This window comes from Notamacropus eugenii, chromosome 7, assembly GCF_028372415.1.
Source record: "Notamacropus eugenii isolate mMacEug1 chromosome 7, mMacEug1.pri_v2, whole genome shotgun sequence".
Lineage (NCBI taxonomy): Eukaryota > Metazoa > Chordata > Mammalia > Diprotodontia > Macropodidae > Notamacropus > Notamacropus eugenii.
In genome coordinates this window covers 148081922-148105572 of record NC_092878.1, presented here as the reverse complement: position 1 = coordinate 148105572, position 23651 = coordinate 148081922, and the positions used below count along the sequence as shown (strand labels likewise).

The 23651-nt window shown below is 38.8% G+C and overlaps 1 protein-coding gene across 3 annotated transcripts in view; it reads left to right on the top strand.

Annotated features, from left to right (window-relative positions):
• Positions 1 to 23651, top strand: part of FRAS1 (Fraser extracellular matrix complex subunit 1) — a 469972-nt gene that overhangs the window by 401087 nt on the left and 45234 nt on the right. For all 3 annotated transcript variants that reach the window (XM_072623600.1, XM_072623599.1, XM_072623598.1), the window contains 8 exons: positions 1802 to 1952; positions 4120 to 4279; positions 7749 to 7917; positions 14809 to 15055; positions 17119 to 17463; positions 17717 to 17877; positions 18331 to 18478; positions 22375 to 22580. In XM_072623600.1, the coding sequence (XP_072479701.1) occupies positions 1802 to 1952; positions 4120 to 4279; positions 7749 to 7917; positions 14809 to 15055; positions 17119 to 17463; positions 17717 to 17877; positions 18331 to 18478; positions 22375 to 22580 (1587 nt within the window). The remainder of the gene's footprint in view (positions 1 to 1801; positions 1953 to 4119; positions 4280 to 7748; positions 7918 to 14808; positions 15056 to 17118; positions 17464 to 17716; positions 17878 to 18330; positions 18479 to 22374; positions 22581 to 23651) is intronic.

Genomic DNA, 23651 nt, shown 5'->3' with positions numbered 1-23651 from the left:
GTGGATATATCTATCTATCTACCCACCTACCTACCTATCATATCTATCTATCTATCTATCTATCTATCTATCTATCTATCTATCTATCTATCTATCTATCTACCTATCCTATCCATCCATCCATCCATCCATCCATCCATCCATGCATCCATCCATCCATCCATCCATCCATCCATCCATCTCTGTATCCATATATGTAAAATCCTTCACAAGTTCAAAAAATCAACTATACAAATTCAAGATGGAAGAGACATGGCTAGACAGCATACAATTCATGTGATAAAGGAACTTGGCTACATTACTCAATTTCTCTTAGCCTCAGTTTCCTTATCTATAATATGGGAATAATAACACTTTCATTCTTCACCCCACATGGTTGCTTATCAGAAAGCTGGCTTTAAGGTGCTGTCTGAGAATTATCACCCCAATCTTCCTCATCATTATTACTCTACCTAGTCAAGAAACATCTAGAATTTTGCTTTCACTTCTAGACATCATACTTTAAGAGGGACATTGACAAAGTTGAGTGTGTTGGTGGGGAGAGAGAAGGTAACAGATATGCACCAGGTGCTATGCTAAGCACTTTACAAATATTATCCCATTTGTTCTTTAAACTAATGTTATATGAAAAAAAGAATTGAAGGAAATGTATATGTGTATGTTTATAACATATACACATATCTATACATACATATATTTACATACATATATTTATGTATGTATATAGGTAGGTATATATATATAGCCTGGAGGAGAAAAGACACCATTGTCATGGACTCTGTCAAATGATTTTGTTTTAGTTTTTCCTACTTAAAATTTTCAAAATGATACAAGAGGGATCAGAATTAGTTTCTGTGACTACAGAGAACAAAATGAGGATGAGTGGGTGTGGGTTAAAGAGAGATATTTGTCTCAATATAAGGAGAAGCTTCTGCCTAAGAATCTATGTTGCCGTTGTTCAGTTGTTTCAGTCACGTCCGATCTTCATGACCCCATTGGGGTTTTCTTGGCAGAGATATTGGAGTGGTTTGCCATTTCCTTCTCCAGTTCATTTTACAGATAAGTAAACTGAGGCAAACCGGGTTTAGTGACTTGCCCAGGGTCACACAGCTAATAAGTGTCTACAGATGGATTTGAACTCAGGTCTTCCTGGTTTTCTAGAGTCTTGGTGCTCTATCCACTGCACCACTTAGCTGCCTATTACCTCAGAATTAGAAGTACCTGAAAATGAAATGGGTTACCTCATGAACTAGTGAATATCCATCTAGAAGCAAAGCCTTTATCACTAATTATCATGGACATTGTAAGAGGGATTCACAAATCAGTTGTCCCTAAATTTTACAGTTTCTGAGATCCCTTCCAAACCTGAGATTCTTCCATTAATGAATATAATTAATTATATGAATTCTGTCATTTGAATGAATATAATGAGCCCTCCATAGAGTAGTAGGGAAGAAAAGAAGGGAGGATTTATTAAGTCCCTGCTATATACCATATGCTTTACATGCATGATACGCAATCCTCGTAACAGTTTTGGGATGTGAGTAGCTATTATTATCCCCATTTTGCAGATAGGGAAACTGAATCAGATAGCAGTCAAGTGACTTGGACAGGGCCACACCACTAGTAAGTTTCTGAGCCTGGATTTCAATTTAGGTCCTCTTGACTTCAGGCCTGGTACTTTATCCACTATGTCATCTAGATGCCTTTAAAGAAGAAAGGAAGAATTTTTAAATTTCTGTTTAATTTGTATAAATCTGTTTAAATCCAAGAATAAAATTGTTTGGGGTTTGTATTCTAGGCAACCAACTTGATTACCAAGAAAGAACTACTGACCATGGACCCAGATACAGAGGATAAGCATCTTATCTATGAGATAACAACTGGACCCAGACATGGATTTGTGGAGAACAAACTTCACCCTGGCCGAGCTGCCACAACTTTTACCCAGGGTAGGCAACTGGAGATCAGGAGTCTCCATGACCCCCTGCCACCTAAGGACCTCTCCTGATCCTAGCTAAAGGAAGGACTTTTCCCATCTGTCAGTTTAACCTACTGACCACATCATTTATTTCGGAGCCTCTGATAATCTTGTCTTATATAACATGCATTCTTACTATTTTCATTTTCCTGTGACCTTTATCTCCCCTCCTCCTCCCCCACCCCAGTTGCTTTATATCATGGCCATTTTTTAGAACAATGTTCTTACCCTGGGCTCCATGAACTTAAAAAAAAATGGATAACTGTATTTTAATAGAAATAATTTCCTTTGCCATTCTCTATATGTTATTTCATGCATTTAAAGGCATCATACTGAGAAGGGGCCCATGGGCTTCCCCAGACTGTAGCCAAAGCAGTCCAGGTTACACAAATGATAAAGAAGTCCTAATGGATGCAGCAAGGGCCTCGTACCAGGGCTTTGGGAATTTATTTCTTGCACATTCATCTTTTATATCTTTTCCTTTGTTTACCATGGCCTGATTTAAAGATATTTTTGTTCTCCCATGAGGTTTATTTTTCTGCCTAACAAAAATACAAATCATGTGGGGTTTTTCCACTTCTAACAAAAGCATTTTTTTTTTATAAAACCACAATAATTTTAAAAAAAACCACTTTTTAAAAATACAAATTATTTGGACATTTAAAAGGTTTAAAATTTTAAGGCATTTTTATAATCTCTTTTAGAAACAATACTTTAAAAAATGTATTTGTAACATTCTTTTTTTTTTTCAGCTTTTGAGTTCTAAATTCTCTCCCTCCCTCCCCCCACTGAGATGGCCAGAAATATGATATATTATACATATGAAATCATGCAAATCCATATTAGCCATATTACCAAAAAAACATAAACAAAGGGAAAAATTATGCTTCAATTTGTAATTAGAGTTCAGCAGTTCTCTCTCTGGAAGTGGACAGCAGTTTTGGTCATAAGTCTTTCAGAATTAAAAACAGTACCTTTAAAGAGCCTTTAAAGTTTCAGTTCAACAATATGAAGTGCCTACTTACTGTGTGCCAGGCACAGAAATGATAAAGAGTTTTTTTTAATTTTAAGAAAAATATTTATAGTAATAAGTATATTATAGTATATAATATAGTAATAAGAAAAGTGTTTTATATATGCTTTTAAAAGCATAATACTTTTTTTAAAAATTGTGGGGGTTTTTTTACTTTTAGGTAAAGCATTTTTATAATTTCTTAATCATACTTTTTTAATAACCCTTTTCAAAACATTAATAATTTAAACTTTTAAGAAAAACATGTTGATGGGATGGTGGGACCTGGACCCTCAAAACCCTACCACGATGTCTCTGGGTTGCTTTCAGAGATATCATCTTAGGGCTTTTGGGATCCAGGCAGGTCCCGCCACCCCATACATGTCACAATCACTTTTTATCATTCACTCAAAGAAATGTTTTTATATTCTTTCCAGTGGATTTATTCAATTAAAAAGCCATTTATTAATCATAAAATGCTGTATATTAAGTGCTGGGAATGTAAGGATAAAAAAAATAACATGGTCCTACTCTCAAGGAACTTGTATTTGAGGTGGGAGGGGATGCCGTATGACATGTACAAGGTTAGGGATACGAAGTGGAGATACAAACAAAATGCACTGGGAAAATTTGAGAAATCAGAGAATCTTTTCAGTCTGAGGAGGGTAAAGTGGGAATGTGGAGATGGGGGGAATGGAAGTCAGAGAAGGTATGATGGAGGAGGTGGTGGCTGAGCTGAGCTTTGGAGGAAAGTGATGCCAGAAGGCAAGATGACAAGGGGTTGAATCCCATGTACAATTACACAGAGACTTTCTCCCTTTTTTTTGTGGGGGTAGGGCAGGTCAAGTTGGAGCTGCTTTTGCAGAGCTAATAATTTCTGATTTACACTATTTTCTTCTTCTTTCCTAGTTCTGTGATCCCCATCACTATTAGGGGAGCCTTCTCCCCCAAGCTAATACTATTTTTATATTAAAATTCTACAGAATACTTTCTTTTTAAGAATCACTGATCCCTTGTACCACAGTACTCTCTGTAAGTCACTCAAGGAGACAGATGTGAGCATTTAATTTGGGAGATGTTGCCATGTTGTGCTTGAACTGACTCATGGACCATCTTTTCCCCACAGAGGATGTGAACTTGGGTCTAATACGTTATGTGTTAGATGAAGAGAAAATCCATGAGACAATGGACAGCTTTCGGTTCCTAGTGAAAGACAGCAGACCCAATGTGGTCAGTGACAATGTCTTCCATATCCAGTGGTCCTTGATCAGCTTTAAGCATACCAGGTAAAATGGTGTTCTTTCTCAAAATGGAGCAGTACCTCAGGTAGCCTTAGAAATCAATCTTAAGCCAATCAACCAGCCAATATTTATTAAGAGCCTACTATGGGTCAGCTAATGTACTAAGTCTTCTGAGGGGCATCCCATCCATGAGACATTCATAGGATTTTTGTTCCCATGTATATAGGTTTTGGTGGATCATGAATACATTACTGTGCCTGAAGTCAGGAGTCTCATCTTCCTAAGTTCAAATCTGGCTGTGTGACCCTGGGTGAGTCACTTAACCCTGTTTGCCTCAGTTTCTCATCTGTAAAATGAAGTAGAGAAAGAAATGGAAAACCACTTCAATCTCTTCAGTAAGAAAATTCCAAATGACGTCATGAAAGAGACCTGACTGAAATGACTGAACAACACCATATAGGTTTTGGTGGGAATTGATCTGCTAAAGCTGGTTAAAAAAAGAATCTCATGACCTAAAAATAAGCATTAGCCTATGTGGTTAAGACTTGAGGGAAAACAGAAAAGCCCAACATATTTAAATAGATTGTCCTTCACATTCCTCTGTCCTTGGTGCTGAGTTTTCAAGAGGATTTGTGGACCTGGGGAGAATTCTGAGGCTGCGGGTACTTCTTCCCCCCTGTTATGACAAAAGGAGAAAGTAGAGGTCTGCTGATTACTATGTGGCAGGTGTAATCCAAACCCTCCAGAGTGAATAAGAGATTGGGATGTTGGAATCATTTTGCAAGAATAGTGTTGGAAATGTGTACTTGCAAGCACTAAGTGTGAAATCAGAATGTAAGGAAATGAAACTGGCAGAATAATTAATGCCATGGACTCCAGATATGGCCTATATCCTTCATCCACATGCTGCACTTACAGAAATGCAGCTCACAATAGCATCTGTAATTGAAACTCTGCAAAATTGTGCTGTTTATTGGAACCTTTGTTGTGTTTCCCCAAAATAAAGTTCGCTATCCTGAATTCATAAAATTGGGCGTTTGGAGGAATGACAAGAGTTGGAGCATTTTGCATGGTTCAAAAGCAATAGGGGTTGTAAGCATCCTCATAAGGAGGTGGATGAACTCCCCAGGGTCTGACCTCTGGGTGACTGCCCACCCAGTGAATCCTGTAGCAATATTCAGAATCTCCCAGGGCCATTCATCAGGTCATCCTCAGGGGTGGATGGGAAAGAAGCAGATAGGGAGCATGTGATCCATGTACTTACCTTTGAGACAGAAATATAATGTAAAAATAAAGAAGCAGCACCATTTCATTTTAACTTTTGTTTTCTAATAATATAATAATTCTCCCTGTTACAAAATGGGCTAAAAAATTCACCACTTAAAGTTCTTTCGTAAAACAGAACTGTTGAACAGGTCCACTTATCTTTGCCTCATGTCTGGAGATGCCCAAGGGCCTTTCCAAAGCTTCTACCTGGTCAGTTACAGACTATTTCCTATGTGTGTCAGAGAAAACAGGTTTCGTGGGTCTTCTTAATGCCTCCCAACTATTCTCTGGACTCTACCTATGGCATGCTTTTTGCTATGGTGGGATAATTCTCAGTTCTACCACTAGGGTCAAAATCACTTGTGCTGTCTGCCAATCTCCTCTCAGCATAATCTCTCTTGTTTAGTCATTTCAGTCATGTCTGATTTGTCATGATCCCATTTGGTGTTTTCTTGGCAGAGATGGTAGAGTGATTTGCCATTTCCTTCTCCAGCGCATTTTATAGATGAGGAAACTGAGGCAGACAGAGTCAAGTGACTTGCCCAGGGTCACATAGTGTCTGAGATGATTCTTCCTGATTCCAGTCCCAGTGATTGTGCACTATGGAGCCACCTAGCTGCCCTGTAATATCTCTGGACCCATAATTTAACTCATTCACTTGGTAACCTTGCCTTCCAGAGGACTGGTTCCTTCATATAACAACTATGCTTTTCAAAGGTGCCAAATTATTTTTTGTCTGAGTGATAGTAATCAACCGAATTATATACAGAGAATGGAGTGGTATCACAGAAAGAGAGTGCCTCTTGTTCAAAAATTAGTCAAGCAACAAGGATTTGTTAAACACCTATTATATGCCAGGCACTGAGGGATTCAAGCACAAAGGACAAACCAGTCTCTTCCCAAGAAACTTGCTTTCAAATGGAGAAGACAATAGAGTATAATACGTAAAGCAATCAAATAAAAACATATACAAATTTCCTAAACAAAGGGGAGTTTGGACGGGAGGGCACTAGTTGGGTGGTTGTTGTCCTTCATACTCTAAGAGGATCAAAGTGACATCACTAAGTTGGGCTCAAGGTACAGCGTATCTAACTGTGGCTGATCAGACCAATCCAAGCTCGGAATGCTCTGCCACAGGCTGGGCACAGATAGTCCATATGAACATTTGGGGATGGAGGGGGCTCAAAATTTGTGCATCTCATGTTTCTTTTGAGTTACTGCAATCCCGCTTTGCTCATAGGCACAGCACCTTCTCTGATGGGGGCTCACCATGCTGGGCAGTCCTTTGCCAGCTTCTCCCATGTCCCATAATCAATTCCAAAGTTCTGAAGAGGGACCTTGAGAGTCTCCTTGTATCACTTTTTTTGACTTCCATGGGGATGCCTGCCTTGTGTGAGTTCTCCCTAAAATAGTCTTCCAGGCAAACGTGTTTGCCATTCAAACGTGGCCAGCCTTCTGGAATTGAACTCTCTGCGTTAGAGTCTGAGTGCTCACCAGTTTACCTTGAGAAAGGACCTCAGTGTCTGGTACTTTATCTAGCTAGGTGACCTTCAGTTGTTGGGGAAAAGGAGGAAGGAAATTAGGAAAGGCTCCATGCAAAAGGCAGAAGATGGTGTTGGGGCTGGTCTCAAAGGAATAGATTCTATGAGGCAGACTTGAGTTCAGGTTCTATTTCTGACCCATACTGGCTTTCAGTCAGCAAACATTTATTAAGCACCTACTATATGTCAGGAACTGTGCCAAGCACTGTGAATATAAAGAAAAGCAAAAGACAATCTTTGCCCTTGGAGGCTCCTAATCTAATGGGCTGTGTAACAATGAGCCAGTAACTTAACCTCCCCAGGGAGGCTCCCCTAGGGATGTTCAGCAACGACAAAAATAGCAAACATTTATATAGTGCTTACTGTATGCCAGGCCCTGGGCTAAATGCTTTACAACGATTACTTCATTTGATCCCCACAACAGCTCTGGGAGGTAAGTAATATTATCACCCCCATTTTACAGATGAGGAAACTGAGACAAGCAGAAGTTAAGTGACTTGGCCAAGGTCACACAGCCAGTAAGTGTCTGTGGGTAGATTTGAACTTGGGTCTTCCTGACTCCAGGACCAGCATTCTATCCACTGCCTGTACCAATAGAATCACAGGTCCAATTGAAAAAAAAAAACATGCATGATTTTTAAACAGATTTATACTAGTGTCTCTTATAATGACAGGTAAGGTTTATGGTCACTTGTTCTTGTTTCAAGTTACAACGTCAGTGAGAAGGCTGGTTCTGTCAGTGTCACTGTGAAGAGAACTGGGAACCTCAACCAGTATGCTATTGTCCTGTGTCGCACCGAGCAGGGGACGGCCATCTCCAGTTCCAACCCAGCCTCCAAACATGGGCACCAAGACTATGTGGAGTATGCCGGCCAGGTGAGTGTGGAAGGGTGGCAAGAATCTCATTCTTGTTCCTGAGCTGCAAGGACGGTCCTCACCACAATGGAGAAGTCTACTTTGGGCCCTTTCCCTATCTCCTTTCTGACTACTCTGCCTTTTTCCAGCATCTTCCACCTTCTCCTGCCTTCTATCTTTACTCTCAGGTAACCATCTACTAGACTGTTAGCTTATCATTTGATGTCATAAAGTATTAACAGCCTTCCAAGGAATTTTGAATTTTTCTAGAGACTGAGAAGTCTGTCTTGGCATCTTTCTCCTATCCGCCATCTTTACTCTCAGATAACCGTCTAATTGCTACTGTCTTGTTAGCTTCTAATCATATGTTGTTTTCAGCTTTACTAGGGAAATCTTAATTTTCTGGAGACTGGGGGGGTCTTTAAGATTCAAAGGAATGGATAATGCTGGAATCTCAGGGAGTGTGATGGTCAAGGGGACCTTCCCAGTGTCTCTCAAATCATGCTACATAGGTTGCCACCTAAGCCAACTACACATAAGTCTCTCTCCCTCTGCTCAAGCTACTATGAAGAGAGTCACCATCTTGGTGAAGTGTAATGAGTTATTCTAATCTATACATATCCTTCTAAAAGGGTCTGGGCTCATGTTTCATTGAACGGTTTTGGTGATGCCATTGACTTGACTTCATGCATGAGACTTAGAGAAGAGAAGAAGGGCCAAGCTAAAGATCAATGAATCAAAGTCCATCTTTTACAATGAAAGGCCATAGACCAACTAGATATAGATGTCACATTTACACAGCAAGATTTTTCTTTTCTTTAAATCACTTTAAATCATTTTATCATTCTTATATACAGAAATATATTTTAAATATATATAAATATATTTTGTTTTTTCATTACGTACATGATCCACCGTATCCCTCTCCCTCCTCCACTGTAAAGCCATTCCCCATCATTGAAAATTCATTTTTAAGAAAGGAAGACTAAAATGTCCCCCCAAACTCACCAACATATCACAAAAGACTGAGGTTGTATGGGATGTTTCACTTTCCTAGTCCTCCTCCTCCTCTACAAAGGAACAGAGGAAGGGATCTTCTTACATCTCTTCTCCACTGTCGGCTGTTTGGCTCTTTCCATGTACATGGCTGTCATCATTGTATTTATAGTTTTCTTGCTTCTACTTACTTCACTTACCTCTGCTTATTTACATCAGTGCATATAAGTCTTTCCATGTTGTTTTATTGATTCCATTCATCATTTCTTACAGCATAGTAATATTATTATATTCATGTACCACCATTTGTTTAGCTGTTTCCCAGTTATTGAGCCTATATTTTGTTTCTAATTCTTTTCTGCCACAAAAATTGCTGCTATAAATGCTGTAGAAAGATCCTGACCGTTGACTTCCTTGGAGTACATTGTCGTTCAGTCATTTTTCAGTCATGCCCGACTCTTCATGACCCCATTTGGGGTTTTCTTGGCAAAAATACTGAAGTGGTTGGCTATTTTCTTCTTCAGTTCATTTTACGGAAGAGGAAACTGAGATTAAACAGGTTTAAGTGATTTGTCCAGTAAGTGTCTGAAGCCACATTGGAACTCAGGAAAATGAGTCTTCCTGACTCCAGGTCTGGCACTCTATGCCCTATGGTACCACCCAGGTGCTCTTTTAGTGTTCCTGTCTTTCCTCAGTGTCTTCCAACATAGACTCCTCCTTTCTTTTGCAATCTCTCTCTGTTTTTCATGTGAAATGTCAATCTCAAGTTTGTTTTCATCTTTGCAATTCTGTTATTATTAATAATGTGAAACATTCTTTTATATGATTACTAATAACATAAATGTAGTATAATACCATAGTTTAAGAAATGTGGTCTAATAAATGAGGAAATAGATGATTTCAGAGACTTGGAAAGATTTGCATGAACTGACAACAGAGTGAAATGAGCAGAATGCAATAAAAAGTTCCTGCTATAACATCAGTATTAAAAAGTGGACTATTTTGACAGTGTATCCACCTCCTGATGGAGAGGTGATTTATTCAGATGCAGAATTAGAAATATATATATATACACACATATATATGTGTCTACATACATACATATATACATATTTTAACATGTCCAGTGAAGGAATTCATTTTGCATGCCTATGCATGTTTTTATAAGCAACGTTACAAGGAATTTTTTTCCCAATGGGATATGTTAGGGAAGAAAGAAAAAAAAGATTTCTGTTAAAATCTGCAATTCTTCTTTTGAGAACTATTTTTTTCATATCCTTTGAACAGTTACTCACTGGGGAATGGATTTTGATCTTATATATTTCCATTAATTGACTATGTATATTTAACTATCAGGCTGTTATCAAAAATATTCATGTAAAGTTTTCTTCCAGTTGATTATTTCCCTTATCATAAATGCATTATTTTTTAAAAATTAAATTTTTAAATTTTCAGTTCCAAATTCTCTTTTTCCCTAGATCCCCTCCTAAAGAAATATGATACTCATTGTACATAAGAAGTCACATAAAACATTTCTAAATAAGCCACGTTGCCAAAAAAGAAAAAGTTATAAATATATTAATTTTGTTTGTTCAAAAGCTTTTCACCTTTATTCAATCAAGATTTTCTATTTCTTCTTTTTAAATTGCTTCTGTCCCTTATTAAATATTCATCCTCTGCCAATATATGTACATAGTATATGACTAGTTACTTTTCTCATCTTTTAATTATATGATCTTTAATACTCAGCTCATATGTCCATTTTTAACTTATTATTATTCAATATGCTAGAAAATGTCTAAATCTAATTTCATCCAAGTTCCTTTCCAGTTTTCTTAGCAATTTCGGTCAAATAGGGAGTTCTTTCATGAGTAATTTGTGCTTTCAAGTTTATCAAACACTGTCACTGAGTTCCATTATCTATGATTCTCCCTGTTGCAGTCTGTTCCACTGACCTACTTTTCTATATTTTTAACAACCACCAGCAGTTTTGATACCATTTCATGATGTAGTGGGAGATCTAGAAGCTTTATTCCCTCTTCATTCCTATCTTCTTCATCATTTTCCTGATATCCTATTTTCTCCAAATGAATTTGGTTATTATTTTGTCTGACTTCATAAAATATCCCTTGGGTAGTTTGTTATAGGATCATATCTGCAAATTAATTTTGATAACTTTGCCATTTTTATTATACTACTGTGGTAAGTCCATGAACACTGAATATTTCTCCCACTATTTAAATTCTTTAAGAAGCATTTTGTAAATGTGCCTAGGCAAGAATTGCATATGTTTTGGTAGGTTGAATGACTACCAAATGTTTCATATATTTTGTATTTATTTTAAATAATACTTTCTATCACTGATCCCTGGTTTTTGTCATTGCTCTATAGAAATGCTATTTATTTTCATGGATTATTTTGCAGCCTGCAACATTGCTGAAGCTACTGTCTCAGTTAGTTTTTTGCTGATTCTTCATGATTTTCTAAGTAACCGTTACATCATAAGCAAATAGGGATAGTTTTCTTTCCTCTTTGCCTCCCTTCAGTGAATCAGTAAGCTTTTATCAAGTAGTTACTAGGAGCCAGATACTATGCAAGGCTCAGAGATTACAAAAAACAGACAAAAGCAGACCTTTATCTCCAGGGACTATTGAATTAGAGAGACATCATATGGATGATTAGATATATACAGGACACAGAGTCACTGGAAAGTAACTTTAAAGGAGAAGCTGTTAGCAACTTGAAAGACCTTCTCTACAAAGCAGCATTTGAGATGTCTTGAAGGATGTCAGAGATTCCAAAAGGCAGAGTGATCCAGCTATGGGATTCCAAGGTATGTAAAGGTACCAAGACAGAGAAGAAAGGTGATTCTATGGAAAGTGCAGCAAGTAGACCAGTATGGATTGGTCATAGATTGTATCAAAGGGAGTAAAGTGTAAGAAGACTTAAGAGGAAGTGGCCAGATTGTGAAGAGCTTTACATGCCAATCAAAGGATTTACATTTGATCTTAGAGGTAATAGAGAGTCGCTGATGTCATGGGCAGTCCAGGGAGATTTAGGTAAATCCCTTTGTCACTTGTGTGGAGGAGAAATATGCAACTGGTGGTCTGCTGCAATCAACCACAAAACTCCCAAAGATCTAGATTAAAATGTAATTGGAAAATATTTAGCAAAATAAAGATGCAATGCAACATAGATAATGTTAATTTATGATTTTCTAAGTTAACGTGCAGCCAACAGGGATATGTTTCTTTTTGACTTTAACATCACTGGTGCTGAGGATAGGACTGGAGGGGGGAGCAGGGAAATCAATTAGAAGGCTCTTGAGGGGTGATGAGAGCATGAACTAGGGTGATGCCTAAGTGAGTCCAGTGGGGACTTTTATGAAAGATGTTGTGAAGTTAGAAACACCAAGATTTGACAACTGGCATTTTTATGCTTTTATCTTATTGCTTTTGCTGGCATTTCTAGAATTGTGTCAAAGGCTAGCAGGGTGAGAGATCATCCTTGCTTTATTTCTGTATTTATTGGGAAAGCTGCCAGTGTTTCTTTAATGCATTTAATAGTAGCCTTTGGCTTTAGATAGTACTTTTAAATCATATTACACATACACACATATACACATACACACACATATAAAACCACGAATGAATGTTGGGTTCTTTGATTTCCCTTCCCTTTATATTTGGAATTCTTTCTCCTGACCACTTGGCAGAAGTTATTGATAATCATTGGAACTGTTAAATATAATCACTGTGCATCTTGAATGAAGTACAAAAGTTCCTTCCCCTTGCCCAGAAGTGATTTGTGGATTATTTCTATTGGTATTTTTTTTGGTATTCAGAAATTCTAGGTATATATTATGATTTTCAGGTTTTTCAATTTGTCATGTTCTTTTGCGAGACCTATCTTCCTTAAGTTGTCTTTGCACCTCCTATATTCGAGATTAGTGACTTTTGGCTTTTATGGAGTACATGTGGTTTTTTTTTGTTGTTGTTGGTTTTTTTTTTTTTTAACATTGTTGTCTCTTGTTTCTCTTTTGCAAGATTTCCATCTACTTCACTACTTTTGCATTCCAGATTTGTTCATCTATCTTCTACTTCTTTGGAAGCTGCAGTTTTCTTCTAATCTAATAATTATTTATATTTTAAGAGTAGTCAATTCCAGCTTTTGCTCCTTCCTAATTTCTTCTCTTGTGAATTTCTTTTCTCTTAGATCTTGCATAATAATACCTTGCAGTAGCTTCTTGTTCCATGTTCCTTTTTGAGTCCACAGGGTTCTGTGTTTTATCTGGCATTGGTCCATTTTCCTTTGTTTTAGAATATTTTTAAAGAGAGCTTTGAATTTCTTTAAGGATCTAGTGCTCATCTTTTCTTCTAGTTTTATGATCTTTTTAAAAAATTTATCTCCTTATTCTCTGGGTTTTTATATAACTTTCTTCTTCTTTACATCTTTGGATTTCAGTCTTTTTTCTTTATATTCACCCATCACTCACTTTTTTACCTTCTCCCCACTTTGATAGTGGGAACAATCCTCCTTCAGTAGTCTAAAAAATTTCCTTTATCTCCTCTCATCTTGTAGGATTTCTGATTCACCAACCCTATCTAGCCTCTGGGGGTTGGGGCAAGACTGACTCCAGAAGAGTTTCAGTCCTCTCTCCTTAAGACAGCCATTCACTCTGGCCCCCCAATCTAGTTTTTCCTTTGGCTATCATTCTTTCTCTTTCTGTTTGACCTGAGTCAGCATCTGCCACTTTTTTCTAGGATTGGAAAGCGTGTTCTGGAAAGAGTTTCTGTAGTCTTGGCAGGTCTCTGACTTTGGGGTGCCTGATGCTGAAATTATCATGATCCTTCTCCCCCACATGACTAGCCAGAATCATTGTTGGTTGCTTGTTGCCCATGGGGAAGGTTGGCAGAGGCTGAGAGATTTGGGAAAGGATCTCAGAGTGGGTCCCAGGCATAAGCTCATGGATGCCTTGTATTGTTCTCTACTAGGACCATAGATGCTGATGAAGGAGTTACTTTGTGTGGATTGGCATTCTCTGGTCTTGACTGATCATTACGTCCCTCTTTTATCCTGGGGATTCAACTGTAATTCCTCTTTTTAGGAGTTTTCAAGAGTTTGGGGGGACTGATGAAAATGTCTCATTTATCATCTTGTTTGTTACATGATAATTGATTCCTTCATTGTGTTCATTGTAGGAAATAATTGCCTATGTTTGTGCCGATTGTATTCCAGCTATTTTAGACCTAGCTTATTTTAATAGTGAAATATTAGCTAAAGCTTCAGTCCATCTTATGCAAATTCATTTCTGTAAGTTCATGCTTCATTCTCCTTTTATTTTAAAGTCAAAACTAAAGTCTGTTTTTGAGTTGGGGGAAGAAAAAAGAAACATGCCTTGGAAACTGGTACTCAAATAAGTAGCACAAGTTATTTTGAGCAAGAGGGAACCTTTCTAGGCACAGAAATGTCCAAAGTGACTCATCGAAGACCAAGGTGATAGAATTAATTATATGATGTATTTTCATAATTTGAGGATTGGAAGATACCTTCTTATATTTTTTATAACTTTGTGATTAGGAGGTACCATCTTACATATTTCATAACTTGAAAATTAGAAGGTATCTTATATTTTTAATAATGAAGATTAGAAGGTCTCTGTAAAGTAGTTACCATTTTTGAGATGAAGCAGCTGAAGTATGGAAATAGAAACTCTTTTATCACGCCAGGTAAGTTGGTATCAGAGCTTGAGCTAGAATCCAGTTCTTTTCTGCATTTAGTGTCTCACCTCCCAGGACCATTTTTCAGGCATACATGTACCTGGAAAGGAGAGAGGAGGAATCAGGGGGTGCTTGTTACTAGGGGAGACTGTTACAGGTTTCTGATGTGGACCCCTCATCACTCTCTTAATGACAGGTACAGTTTGATGAACGAGAAGACACAAAATCCTGCACCATTGTAATTAATGACGATGACATATTCGAGAACATCGAAAGCTTCACTGTGGAGCTCAGCATGCCGGCTTATGCCTTACTGGGAGAATTCACCCAGGCCAAGGTCATTATCAATGACACCGAAGACGAACCTACATTGCAGTTTGATAAGAAGATCTACCGGGTCAATGAGAGTGCTGGGTTCCTGTTTGCACCTATTGAAAGAAAAGGTGTGTCCATGAGCATTCTTGCTATCATGTGGCAGCTATCAGCTTAAAGCGCTAGCATGGAGTCATGGAGACCTAGGTTTATTTCAAATTCTGTTATTTATTGTTGCTTCTCTGTGTGGTCTGGGTCAAATCTATCTTATTAAGCTAGATTCTCTCCTGTGCCAAAAGGTGTTGCTGGGAAATTAATCTGGCTCTCAGCAAGGCATATTCACTTTAGTGTAGCTATTTCTAGATCATCCCTTAGTGGACTCAAAGAGGACTCAACCAGGATGAATGAGTCAATGTTGCTTCTCTCACAGTGTCTAATAATGAGGACTAATGTCGTTATAGAGAAGAGCAGAGCTTTCAATGTCCTAGTTTCTCAATCTTTAAAACAGCACAGAAAATATTTATCACCTGCTTATCTCAGCAGCGTAATGATGTTTCATTCTAGGCCTTTTGGAGCCTTAAATAAAAGGGCCTGGATATAACATAATAGAAAATAATAGTGTTGGGTTCCAAAAATACCATTCTTCCCTCAATTATTCCCCTTCAACAGAATAAGCAGTATGCAGACAGCTTCCATTTTGTGCATGTTCTTACAGATCCTCTGTACACTTCATTCAGCCTTGCAGACAGGCTACACCAGATGAGTGCCTACCAAAAATGTGTACAAGCTGTGCCCCCAGTTCCCCAGGGCAAATAGAAAAATCAGTAGAATCTACTCTCTATCAGCAACCTGACTCATAGATTGTTTTCTGCCTTGTTCTGGGAAAGGAAGCAACTATATCTAAGGCTGACCTGACTCTCTAGTGCTCAGAGGTAAAAGAATGCATTCCAAGGCAATCCTGTGAGAAGGAGCTCGGTGGAAAGAAAATAGAATCAAGTGTCTGGTGTCCAAGACTGGGATTTCTTCAGTTTGGGCTCTCCTTTCATCAGTGTGGATTACGACCCCTCTGTAATTTAGTGGGTATCTCAGAAGGTTGCTATGGCCTCTGGCTTGTCATTGCCTGCTTTTGTATAACCTCCAAGCTAAGGATGGTTTTTACATTTTTAAATAAAGTTTTATTGCATCTTAAAATGTTGTTTTTTTTAAAAAAAAAACAAAAACATTCTTTGCTGAGGCTTACAAAAACTGACTACAGCCAGATTTGACCCTAGGGACATGGTTGCTAATCTTTGACCTTGGCCTCAAAAGGGTATAGTGATTTATCCAAAGATACAGAGCTAATCAATGTTAAAGGCAAGATTCGAACCCTGATCAGTCTGACTTGAGCTCTCTCCACAGCACCATGCTGCCTTTCTGTGGTAAACCATTCATGGTAAAAATCAAAACTAAAATTATGGGAATTTATGATTTTATGATATTATAAAATAAAATCTCTTAGGAACGAAATCCCCTTGAAAGCCACGGGGATGCCAAGAGAATGAATATTTTGTTTTAAATGGTTGTTAGGTTCATTATTGAATCTGCTGACTAGAAATTAATGTAGCAAATATTGTACGCTCCATAAAGCGACGGTGTTGCCATTTGGTGAACGAGACAGGTTCATTGATTTCTTTGGGCGCAACCCAGACCTGATCATGGGCTGATAAAAGAGAAACAATAGAGAGAAAATAAGGAAAGTTGTTTCTACAAACATGCATTTTTTTTTGTAAGCTCTTTCCTTTATGGGAGTTTAACTGCAGAAGTAGATTCATAAAACCTGTGAACTGAGAACTACCTCCAGGAGACAAGTACTTTGCCTCTTTTAAAGCAATGAATATGTCCCTTATCTCTCCAAGTACTGTGCTTGTAGATGGAGGGTAGGGGGATTGGGTAATGAGTCTTGTGAATTAACAGAGCACTCAATGGGAAATCCATCTCTGGCAGCTGGATAAAATGGTCGAATCCTCAAGTGGTTTATGGTCTGCAGTCATTTGACCTTGAAAGAAGCCACAACTTAGGAAATTTCCCAGTAGACCTTTGAAGGAATTAGATATCCAATGGATTGTAGACTTATACCAGAGCTACCAAAGATTTACATGAAGATTTAGGAAATACTCATCCTCACACTTTGGTTGTCCCAACCTTTCTATTTCAGGAGATTCCAGCAGCATCATATCTGCCATTTGCTACACCATCCCCAAATCAGCTAGGGGAAGCAGCCTCTATGCTCTAGAATCAGGATCTGATTTTAAGTCAAGGGGAATGTCATCCGAGAATCGTGTGATATTTGGACCTGGTGTCACCACTTCTACCTGTGACGTCATGCTGATTGATGACAGCGAGTATGAGGAGGAAGAGGAATTTGAAATTGCGTTAGCAGGAGCTTCTGACAATGCCCGAATTGGGAGTGTGGCTTCAGCCAAGGTGTTCATTGGGGGCCCCAATGATGCCTCCACTGTGTCCCTGGGCAGCACAACATACACTGTCAGTGAAGATGCAGGTAAATAATGCTACCCTACTTCATCCCTTTTTTGTTAACATTAAAAGTAGCTATGAGAGCATGTGGCCTTCTCTAATATGACATGTTTTTCAGTTATGTCCGGCTCTTTGTCACCCCATTTTGGGGTTTTCTTGGCAAAGATACTGGAATGGTTTACCTTTTCCTTAACTCTTAAGTATAGAATGGCCATTCTGTTAGAAAAACCATGGAGTCTCAAGGTCATTACCAAAAATCTGTGTTGCTTTCACCATAGGCACAGTGGAGATCCCAGTTGTCCGGCATGGGACTGATCTCTCCACTTTCACATCAGTGTGGTGTGCGACCCGCCCTTCTGACCCACCCTCTGCTACTCCCGGGGTTGACTATATCCCAAGCTCTAAAAAGGTGGAATTTCAGCCTGGTGACACTGAACAGGTGAGGGAATATGGTGATCACCAGAGAATAATGTCAGAAGGTTGGAGAACTCAGATGAAATAGACACTTAATTACATACTTGTTAATTGGTTAGTTAATGAAGTCATCATTTTATCATGGCACTCTCATTCAGGCACGATGACATTTGTTTTGTATCCTTCCAGTCTTTACTTTCTTCAGAAACCAGACACCAAGAAAACCTTGATGGAAGGAACTTCCACTGCACCTCAGTAATATGTTTCATTGTCTTAGAACCAGTACTCCCCCTTGAGAGATAGCCAATGATGTCTTTATACCTGGAGTCCTGAGAACAGAACCCTGGGAAGGGTGGAATAAAGAAAACAGCCTTTTCCAAGTTTCAGATCAAAGAGTAGCCACAGAAAATTCCATCATCTAGCCTTTGGTCTTCCAAACAGTAGGTCCTTGTTAAGGTTTGTTTTTATCTTCTGCTAGTACTGCACGTTGGTCATCTTGGATGATGCTCAGTATCCCGCCATCGAAGGATTGGAGACATTTGTGGTTTTCTTGAGCTCGGCACAAGGGGCAGAGATGACCAAACCTTTCCAAGCCATCATTGCCATCAATGACACATTTCAAGATGGTAAGATGTAGGAGGAGCTTCCTCAGACGATGAATCCAACATTTCCACACTTCCTTCAAAGTTTTCATGAATGGGATGGGAAAACGGTTTTATTTCATGGCCAAAAAAAAAAAAAGAGAGAAAACCCAACACATTGTAACTGTATTTAATAATCCATGAACACAGTATTTTTGTGGAGAACAGCTATAGCCAAAGGTCTTGTTTTCTAGGATTGAAGATTAGAAGGGGGAGGGAGAGATAAAACTGGATTGGGTTTTTTCATTTCATAGAGGATTTAAACATTGTCTTTTTGCAGTAAGGGAAAATTCATCTTCCTCTCATTTTCCTTTTCTTTCCTTTCTTTTGTTTTTATCTCTTGGAGTATGTTAGTAGTTGATCTAGTGCTTCCTAGACAATATCGCTTGTTTTATATATATATATATATATATATATATATATATATATATATATATATATATATATATATATATATATATATATATATATATATATATATATATATATATATATATGTGTGTGTGTGTGTAGTTAGATGTATGTATATATATATATATCCACTAATGCTACTATGGCTTCCATCACTCTCTTCTTCCCTCCACTTCCCTCTCTCTCTTTTCTCTCCTCCTCCTTTCCCTTGTGTTTAATACACACAGCAAATGCTCTTTTATTGTTTATTGACATCCCATTGAGTATTGACTTTGATGTTTCATAGAATCATAGGATTGGAAGAGCCCAAATTATAAACCACTCAAGGATAGAAACCATGTGTAATTTATCCCAGGATTTCCCCTCAGTACCTAGCATACATGGTACTTTGTACATAGTACATGCTGCATGTCTATTGGGGTATTGAACTTCATTTGGTTTGTATTCTAAGCTTCAGGAAGAATGAGTCCAATTTCTCAACAAACATGAATCTGTACGGTTTTTCGGGTCTCACGGAGAAGGACATTCTCCAACTTCTTTCAGTGGACCCCTGCATTCCATGACAGTTACCTCTGCTAAGTCCTTTCTTTTAGCTAACCTAAATCTAGAATCTAAACCTAAAATGGTCCCATTTTAGCCCATTTTCTCTGCAGTTGTCACTGGAGGTGGATAGATCGTGGTTGTCTTCATGGTCTCTGTCTCTGTCATCATCTTCACCATCTCATATATGCACATGTACAATAGTGCAACATATACATATGCAAATGTACATACAGGTGCATTTGTATCAGCATACACGTGTACAAATGTACTGCATATGATACATGTAGGCAAACATTTGAATGTACTGCATATGTAAACTAAACATGTGTTAGACATAGATAGACATGTTGGTGCATATATATGTACACACAGGCACACATATACATGTATACAAATATGTGTATGCATACAATACATGTGTAGGTAATACATGTACCTACCTACACACAGTACATATACATATGTACATATATATGTATACTTGAGCATGTTTGTGTGTATATCGTATATGTTTTAGTCTAGACCTATAATCTAGACTGGTATGGTAAACTCCTAGTCAGGAGATTCCCCTCACCAATGTACACTTTGGTACCTCTTCTGTAAACCATAATCTTGGCAGGGCACTGAGAGATTAAGTGACTTAGCCAGGATCATGCAGCCAATATATGCTGGAGTCAGGACTTGAACTCAGAGTCCTCACCCCATACCTAAAGACCACTAGAGTCCCCTCCAAATTAAACAGTTTTCATCTTTAACCACAGATGTTATCCCAAACCCTTTAATTATCTTTGTGGCTCTCCTTGGACTGTCTTCAAATCCTTCTTTACCTGTAGAGTACAGAAGTAGAATTGATGATGATGATGACAGCTAACATTTGTATAGCGTTCTAAAGTTTACAAAGCACTTTATAAATGTCTCATTTAATCCTTACAATGACCCTGGGAAATAGGTGCTATTATTGTCCTCCTTTTACAGATGAGAAAACAGATTGACAGAGGTTAAAATTACTTGTCCAGGGTCACACAACTAGTATGTGTCTAAGGCAGCACTTCTGCTAGACTTCAAGTCCAAGACTCTATCCACTGGACCACCCAGCTTCCTATGGTACCCTAGTTATGGTATGAGTGGTGCTAAGTAACATAATAACCTCAGAGTTCCTGCCTGCAATCACATTCCTATTTATACAACCATACCATCTGTCAACTATTTCCCCCTGAACTTGAAGGAATATTGAAAGTGTCCTTTCAAATCTCACTGACTAACCTTACAAAAATCTTACACATTTCAGTGTTATCATAGTCTCTGAAGTTGACATTGACTCAGAATATTATTAAGAAGATCAGTGAGTTATTGATTAAACAAGACCCTACCATGTACAAGATACTGTCTCAGTTCCTTGGTAAACAATAAGAAATTTAAGAGCAAGTCCCACCATCTGGTTGGTTCATTGATCAAACACGATCAACATTATCACTTTCCTTTGCCCTTGTCTTTGATTCGATAGTAGCCAGCTCAGCTTCACAACAGCCAGGGTCCTGGGTAAACAGTTGTAAGCAAACCTCTCTCTGTGAAAGTTTCAGCTTCACTTCATCTCATCCAGAAACCAGAGTCATTTTTCTCATCTCTTTCAAGGCAGGAGTTGGCATCATCACCACAAACCTTTACATGCCCTTATTATATGTGTTCTAGGTAAATGAACCAGAGTGTTCCCAATGTTTCTAAACAGGATTAGGTGATGCTTGGACATTCCCTCCTCACCCCACGTTTCCAGGTTTAGCAGGCTCCAGAGGTCATAACGGGACTTGCTGCACTAGAGACTAGACTATATATAGGTCATATTAAGGTTTGGCTCGGCAGTCCCTGCAATATCCTAAATACCCCCTCAGGCCACTGCCCTTGATGATTACTTCTATCCAAATGCTTTCAAACTCAAAGGATAGCCAGGAGTCAGCAGCATGTCAGTCATTCATCTGAACTGAGGGATAGTCCAGGGGCAGATGGCAATGTGGAATGAAAACTGGGCTTGGAGTCAGAATCTTGGTGCATTTCCCAGCTCTGGTTCTTATCCTAGCCTTAGGTAAGCCACGTCCCTTCTCTGCTCTCCAGTTTTCTCATCTGTAAAATGAAAACCTTCTATCTGATGCCATCTTAGGCCCCTCCAGCTCCAAATCTATGATACTGGAATGCATAGAACTTTGTAGTAGGAACCGTAGAGAGGAAAGGATGACAAGATACAGATCCAGCTTCCAAGGAGCAGACAAATAAATGAAAACACGTCATCATAGAAATGCCAGGAATATATGCACAGAGGTGTTAGTGGGCAGCTAGGTGGCATAATGGTTAGAGCGTTGTATCTAGAGTCTGGAAGACCTGAGTTCAAATTTAGCTTCAGATACTTACTAGCTGTCATGCTCAACAAGTCATTTAACCTTTGCTCAGTCTCAGTTTCTGTATCTGTAAAACGAGGATGATAATAGCACCGACCTCCTGGAGTCTTTGTGAGGATAAACTGAAATAATGTTTATAAAGCACTTTGCAAACCCTAAAGCAATATGTATATGTGTAAACTGCTATTATTTGTAAGAAATATACATCATCTTTCCTTAAAATGGCACATAAATGTATATGTTGGAAAACAAGTCACCCGGTGACAGCAGCCCATTTCTCCCAAGAGCCCCATGTTCTTGAGAAACCACATGCTCTTCTTGCCCCATTTTATTCCAAATGTTCCTCGTTGTAAGAAAAAACTGCCTTGAGGGCCAGATGTGGCATGTCCCATGTTGCTTATGTGGGTTTTCATTGCTGCCATCCCACTGTGCAGTTGATGAGTTCTTTCTTCACTCGCTGGTTCTGTAGCTAGGTACTGTGACCACAGAGAACCTCCCGAGATGCTAATGAGGACCCTGTTCTTCCCTCCATCCTTCCAGTGCCCAGCATGCAGTTTGCTAAGGATTTGTACCTAGTGAAGGAAAAGGATGGCATTCTGCACATTCCCATCATTCGAAGTGGAGACCTGAGCTATGAGTCCTCGGTGAGATGCTACAGCCAGAGCCAAACAGCCCAAGTCATGGCAGACTTTGAGGAGAGGAGGAATTCAGATGATTCACGTATCACATTTCTGAAAGGGGAAAAGGTGAGTTGCACTAAAGAGACCACATGACGTACAACTCTCAGCCTTGGTATGCTTATTTTGGGAAAGTATGGGAACTCTGGCTAATTCTCTATAGTCTAGGAACTTATTGTTAATACTTCCCATAATATGAAGGAGCTGGCCGGTTAGCACAGTGGATAGAGCACTAGGCTTTAGTGTAGAAAGACCTGAGTTCAAATCCAGAATATCAAATGTCAAGTGCTACAGAGAAGAAGAATGAGGCTTGAGAAAAAGTCCACATCCAGTATGTAGCAATTTAGAGACCATTGGTAGCTTTGGGAAAGCAGTTTCCGTTGAGTAATGAGGTCGTAGACCAGACTAAAGAGCATTTAAAAGAGAATGAGACAACTGAGACCAAGACCTTTGATTTTAACTGGCTTTTTTTTTTTGAGGGATTGAGCTGAGGGGAGGATTCAGAGATAAGGGGATGCCAGCTTTGTGGGGATGGCAGGATCTGTTGAGAGTTTTTAAGGTTAGGAGTGATTTGGACATGTTTGTACCCAGCAGAAAGGATACTCTTTTATAATGACATCACTCTGTTGAAATCAAGGTGCAGTGTGTCTGACTGTGACTGATCAGATCAATACCAGCTTGGAATGTTCTACCACAGAGTGGGCAAAACATAGTCCATGTGAACATTTGGAGTAATGATGACTGAATTTGCACATCTCATGTTTCTTTTGAGCTACTGCAATTCTGCTTCTCTTCCAGTAAATAGGGGGAGATCGAAGATGTTTTGGTAGTGGGGATGAAAATGGAGGAAGTCTTCTGGAGAAAATGGGAGGAGGGGATGTGATCGAGGGATTGTCAAGGGGCTGCCTTTGGCCTTCATCAAGGACTAATATGAAGGATGAGGTAGTACAAAATGCTATCAGAGATGAATGACTTCAATACTTTGCCTTTTCTAAGGCAAGGTCCTCAGCTGAGATGGGGAAAGGAGGATGTCACTGAGGCCTGAGGAGAGAAAAGAATATTTTGGAAAAGTGAATGTGATGAATGAGAATTAGGGAGGAATCAAGGGATCCCTTTGCTGTAGCTACCCAGTTGATATTA